This window comes from Coccinella septempunctata, chromosome 7, assembly GCF_907165205.1.
Source record: "Coccinella septempunctata chromosome 7, icCocSept1.1, whole genome shotgun sequence".
Classification (NCBI taxonomy): Eukaryota; Metazoa; Arthropoda; class Insecta; order Coleoptera; family Coccinellidae; genus Coccinella; species Coccinella septempunctata.
In genome coordinates this window covers 27,220,099-27,227,058 of record NC_058195.1, presented here as the reverse complement: position 1 = coordinate 27,227,058, position 6,960 = coordinate 27,220,099, and the positions used below count along the sequence as shown (strand labels likewise).

The window sequence follows — 6,960 nt, the reverse complement described above, 5'->3', positions numbered from 1 at the left end:
TGATATAGAGCATTATATTATATATATATATATATATATATATATATATATATATATATATATATATATATATATATATATATATATATATATATATATATATATATATATATATATATATATATATATATATATATATATATATATATATATATATATATATATATATATATATACATCTCCGAACATTATGGCTTCAGACCATAGACCAACCATTATGGCGTCACCTAGAAAGAGAAGACCTATATATATATATATATATATATATATATATATATATATATATATATATATATATATATATATATATATATATATATATATATATATATATATATATATATATATATATATATATATATATATAGGTCGTCTCTTTCTAGGTGACGCCATAATGGTTGGTCTATGGTCTGAAGCCATAATGTTCGGAGATGTATATATATATATATATATATATATATATATATATTAGAGCACAAATCTTGTTCGGGTTTTTTGTATCGCTCTTATGCTGAGAAATCCTCTGTTTCAGTTGCTGTGACGTTTGACCCACATACACTTTGTCACACATTGAACAAGGAATACGATAAACTACCCCACTCATCTTTCCCACGTCTATTCTATCTTTGGTACGACTGTATAATCTATCAATTCTGAACTCCGATCTTAAGACAACATGAAGGTTGGGGGTTTTTAAGAGGTTAACTAAGGCATGAGTCATACCTCTAACGTAGGGGATGGATGAGTAAATTGTTCTCATTTGTGTATTACTGGTGGATGCGCCACTGTCTCCGTTCTGTGGCTGTCCAGAAGGAGTGGCGTTGTAGATTAATCTCTTCAGTAATCCCTCAGGGTAACCATTCTCACGCATCAAACCGAACAATATTTTTAGGTTGTTATGTCTCAAGGTGGGGTGGGCAATCTTCTGTATTCGGTTTTTTAAACCTAGAACCATGTTGACTTTCTGCCTATGGGGATGATTCGAGCAGAAATGCAAATATCTTCCCGAACTGCTAGGTTTCCTATACCAATCTAGCATTAATCTGTTTTGAGGTGTTCTCATTACCTTAGTGTCTAGGAAAGAAACGCTCATGTCAGTCTCCTCCTCAACAGTAAACTTTATACACTCATGTTGTCTATTAAATCTGTCACGAATGAAGGCTACCTTATCTTCAGGGACTGCAGCTATCAGGTCGTCTACATACTTCTTTAAGAATGAAATAATGAAAGGTATATCACCGAGGATACAATCCACAATGAAGTCCATTACTACTTCAGCAATAGACGGGCTAAAATTGGAGCCCATTGGGGATCCAAGAACTTGTTTGTAAATTCTCCCATTGAAGGTGAAATAATTTGACGCGAACAGGAATCTTACAATTGAGATGAATTCATTTTTTGGTAAGGAAGTATGCTCACCAATTGCTTCCCATCTTGTCTCCACTGCTAAGACAGCCAGTTCAACACTTATATTACTAAATAGAGACACAACATCCAGGCTTATGAGTACATAACCCTCTGGTAACTGGAATCCGTCGATGAATTCTGAAAAGGAGAAGGAATCCTCGACAAAATAGCTGCTCCTGTTGGCAGAGAGATAGCTAGACAGAATTTCAGACATGAAAACCGACAGTCTAGAGGTGGGTGTATTGATCGAAGAAATGATGGGTCTCAGTGATAACGTAGGTTTATGCACTTTAGGTAAACCATAAAACCTAGCAGGAACCGAGCTATAGTTGTACATGAGTTTTCCCTGGTTCTGTGTGATGTGGCCATCTGTTACCATCTTCTTGATGAATGAGTTGCACTTTTTTTGTATGGTTGTGGTAGGGTCTCTGGGTAATATCTCATAATACTTGTGGTCGAGAAGTATGTTATTGGATAGTTCCATATATTGAGATCTGTCCATCACGACTGTGACATTACCCTTGTCTGATTTCAAAACTAGCAATTCAGAATGTTCTCTTAGGTACCTCTTGCAATGAAAGAACTCTCTTTGAAATATGTTCTTCACTTGTTTATTGGGTTTCATATAATTGGTTACAATGTTAGCAGCCAAGGAACGCTTCACATTCTTTCCCTCCTCGGTAAGTGAGTCGTTTATATTGATAGTGTATTCGACATCTGACAGGAGTCTCTGTAACGAAATGTGCTTCATAGGGATATCTATACTGAATTTTGGACCAAGGGCCAGAAAATCGAGGACTCCAGATGGAACATCTGTCGTACTAATATTCTTAACCCACCTTTCTTGAGGTCTAACTCTACTTAAAACATCCTCTGACAAAGCTCTCACCTTTCTCAGGTTTCTCTCCTTGATCAGGGCAAACCGTCTGTCATACGTTCTGTTCTGATAGGACAAAAAACGACCCAACATTTCTTGTGGAAAGGAAACACTCAAACTCTGCCACAGTCTGGACGAGTCAGCCTCCATTCTTGTTATCTTGGTGACAGTAACCATTATTTCGAACTGAAGGACTAACCGAAGTGTCTTCTCCTTCATTGTCTGCACTTGCCTGGATGACACAGAGTCTGTCGCCGAGCCATACAGACAGCCAAAGTTGTCAGACATGTGTTTGGGAAAAACTCCTCGTCTCTTGCATTCAAGGAGGAAAATTCTTCTATTTCGTGCCGATGCTAACTTGATGTTATAGGATGACCAGGTCTTTAATTTGTGAGTCATCTCTCTTCCATATAACCGTTGTACCTCTGCATAGAACCCCATGCTGATATATAAGTTTGATAATTTCCCAATATTCATACAAATATCACTTAGTTAAGGGGTGTAGGAAAAAGATCAAAATAACTATTGAAATTTCTTCTTTAATTCATAGGTCTACGTTTCGACCCGGATTGGGGTCTTCTTCAGGACTCTAAAAAAAGGGGGACAATCATCAACAGTCATGGAGTGAAAAAAACAAGTTGAACATACCGAATTACAAAGATGATACAAAGATCTTAAAAGTTTACATTGATCCAGGGCAACGATAAAACGGGCAGAACATCTAACGGCAATGAATTGCATACATAAATTATATCTATTGTAAAAACAGACAGCCTTCCGAACAAGGAGTGTAGAGAAAAGCGGTTAGAACACAGAACATAATAAATTTATTGGCTTATGTCAATTCACCTCTTGTTCTTCTCCTTCACTTCACTCTCACTGAAATGTCAGAAATGAACATTTATCTGGGTCAACTTCACTCTCACTGAACCGACCGAAAACAATCCCTCATCTCGAGTCGTCTCCTGATCTCACCTCACAATACTTAGTCCACTCTCACTGAACAAGTCGAAGTGTATCAAATAGGCATAGATACTGCTAACGCCCTCTATGTCCTTCTTGAAGTTCATAGAATTAGTCTGGCGCTTAATGTGATATGACTCTAAGAAACATCTCTTCCTAGTGTTCAACTCCCACTCCAAAACATCAGCCGAATCGTAACCCATCACGTGATCCTCTAATCTGACATGGTCAGCAAGAGCACAAATCTTGTTCGGGTTTTTTGTATCGCTCTTATGCTGAGAAATCCTCTGTTTCAGTTGCTGTGACGTTTGACCCACATACACTTTGTCACACATTGAACAAGGAATACGATAAACTACCCCACTCATCTTTCCCACGTCTATTCTATCTTTGGTACGACTGTATAATCTATCAATTCTGAACTCCGATCTTAAGACAACATGAAGGTTGGGGGTTTTTAAGAGGTTAACTAAGGCATGAGTCATACCTCTAACGTAGGGGATGGATGAGTAAATTGTTCTCATTTGTGTATTACTGGTGGATGCGCCACTGTCTCCGTTCTGTGGCTGTCCAGAAGGAGTGGCGTTGTAGATTAATCTCTTCAGTAATCCCTCAGGGTAACCATTCTCACGCATCAAACCGAACAATATTTTTAGGTTGTTATGTCTCAAGGTGGGGTGGGCAATCTTCTGTATTCGGTTTTTTAAACCTAGAACCATGTTGACTTTCTGCCTATGGGGATGATTCGAGCAGAAATGCAAATATCTTCCCGAACTGCTAGGTTTCCTATACCAATCTAGCATTAATCTGTTTTGAGGTGTTCTCATTACCTTAGTGTCTAGGAAAGAAACGCTCATGTCAGTCTCCTCCTCAACAGTAAACTTTATACACTCATGTTGTCTATTAAATCTGTCACGAATGAAGGCTACCTTATCTTCAGGGACTGCAGCTATCAGGTCGTCTACATACTTCTTTAAGAATGAAATAATGAAAGGTATATCACCGAGGATACAATCCACAATGAAGTCCATTACTACTTCAGCAATAGACGGGCTAAAATTGGAGCCCATTGGGGATCCAAGAACTTGTTTGTAAATTCTCCCATTGAAGGTGAAATAATTTGACGCGAACAGGAATCTTACAATTGAGATGAATTCATTTTTTGGTAAGGAAGTATGCTCACCAATTGCTTCCCATCTTGTCTCCACTGCTAAGACAGCCAGTTCAACACTTATATTACTAAATAGAGACACAACATCCAGGCTTATGAGTACATAACCCTCTGGTAACTGGAATCCGTCGATGAATTCTGAAAAGGAGAAGGAATCCTCGACAAAATAGCTGCTCCTGTTGGCAGAGAGATAGCTAGACAGAATTTCAGACATGAAAACCGACAGTCTAGAGGTGGGTGTATTGATCGAAGAAATGATGGGTCTCAGTGATAACGTAGGTTTATGCACTTTAGGTAAACCATAAAACCTAGCAGGAACCGAGCTATAGTTGTACATGAGTTTTCCCTGGTTCTGTGTGATGTGGCCATCTGTTACCATCTTCTTGATGAATGAGTTGCACTTTTTTTGTATGGTTGTGGTAGGGTCTCTGGGTAATATCTCATAATACTTGTGGTCGAGAAGTATGTTATTGGATAGTTCCATATATTGAGATCTGTCCATCACGACTGTGACATTACCCTTGTCTGATTTCAAAACTAGCAATTCAGAATGTTCTCTTAGGTACCTCTTGCAATGAAAGAACTCTCTTTGAAATATGTTCTTCACTTGTTTATTGGGTTTCATATAATTGGTTACAATGTTAGCAGCCAAGGAACGCTTCACATTCTTTCCCTCCTCGGTAAGTGAGTCGTTTATATTGATAGTGTATTCGACATCTGACAGGAGTCTCTGTAACGAAATGTGCTTCATAGGGATATCTATACTGAATTTTGGACCAAGGGCCAGAAAATCGAGGACTCCAGATGGAACATCTGTCGTACTAATATTCTTAACCCACCTTTCTTGAGGTCTAACTCTACTTAAAACATCCTCTGACAAAGCTCTCACCTTTCTCAGGTTTCTCTCCTTGATCAGGGCAAACCGTCTGTCATACGTTCTGTTCTGATAGGACAAAAAACGACCCAACATTTCTTGTGGAAAGGAAACACTCAAACTCTGCCACAGTCTGGACGAGTCAGCCTCCATTCTTGTTATCTTGGTGACAGTAACCATTATTTCGAACTGAAGGACTAACCGAAGTGTCTTCTCCTTCATTGTCTGCACTTGCCTGGATGACACAGAGTCTGTCGCCGAGCCATACAGACAGCCAAAGTTGTCAGACATGTGTTTGGGAAAAACTCCTCGTCTCTTGCATTCAAGGAGGAAAATTCTTCTATTTCGTGCCGATGCTAACTTGATGTTATAGGATGACCAGGTCTTTAATTTGTGAGTCATCTCTCTTCCATATAACCGTTGTACCTCTGCATAGAACCCCATGCTGATATATAAGTTTGATAATTTCCCAATATTCATACAAATATCACTTAGTTAAGGGGTGTAGGAAAAAGATCAAAATAACTATTGAAATTTCTTCTTTAATTCATAGGTCTACGTTTCGACCCGGATTGGGGTCTTCTTCAGGACTCTAAAAAAAGGGGGACAATCATCAACAGTCATGGAGTGAAAAAAACAAGTTGAACATACCGAATTACAAAGATGATACAAAGATCTTAAAAGTTTACATTGATCCAGGGCAACGATAAAACGGGCAGAACATCTAACGGCAATGAATTGCATACATAAATTATATCTATTGTAAAAACAGACAGCCTTCCGAACAAGGAGTGTAGAGAAAAGCGGTTAGAACACAGAACATAATAAATTTATTGGCTTATGTCAATTCACCTCTTGTTCTTCTCCTTCACTTCACTCTCACTGAAATGTCAGAAATGAACATTTATCTGGGTCAACTTCACTCTCACTGAACCGACCGAAAACAATCCCTCATCTCGAGTCGTCTCCTGATCTCACCTCACAATACTTAGTCCACTCTCACTGAACAAGTCGAAGTGTATCAAATAGGCATAGATACTGCTAACGCCCTCTATGTCCTTCTTGAAGTTCATAGAATTAGTCTGGCGCTTAATGTGATATGACTCTAAGAAACATCTCTTCCTAGTGTTCAACTCCCACTCCAAAACATCAGCCGAATCGTAACCCATCACGTGATCCTCTAATCTGACATGGTCAGCAAGAGCACAAATCTTGTTCGGGTTTTTTGTATCGCTCTTATGCTGAGAAATCCTCTGTTTCAGTTGCTGTGACGTTTGACCCACATACACTTTGTCACACATTGAACAAGGAATACGATAAACTACCCCACTCATCTTTCCCACGTCTATTCTATCTTTGGTACGACTGTATAATCTATCAATTCTGAACTCCGATCTTGAGACAACATGAAGGTTGGGGGTTTTATGTACTCATAAGCCTGGATGTTGTGTCTCTATTTAGAATATAAGTGTTGAACTGGCTGTCTTAGCAGTGGAGACAAGATGGGAAGCAATTGGTGAGCATACTTCCTTACCAAAAAATGAATTCATCTCAATTGTAAGATTCCTGTTCGCGTCAAATTATTTCACCTTCAATGGGAGAATTTACAAACAAGTTCTTGGATCCCCAATGGGCTCCAATTTTAGCCCGTCTATTGCTGAAGTAGTA

At 38.5% G+C, this 6,960-nt stretch overlaps 1 protein-coding gene across 1 annotated transcript; it reads right to left on the bottom strand.

The window, feature by feature from the left end:
* Nucleotides 1–3,255: 3,255 nt before the first annotated feature.
* Nucleotides 3,256–5,472, bottom strand: LOC123317684. The gene has a single exon (XM_044904293.1). It carries the CDS (start codon nucleotides 5,470–5,472, stop codon nucleotides 3,256–3,258), a length of 2,217 nt encoding a protein of 738 aa, XP_044760228.1.
* Nucleotides 5,473–6,960: the final 1,488 nt, after the last annotated feature.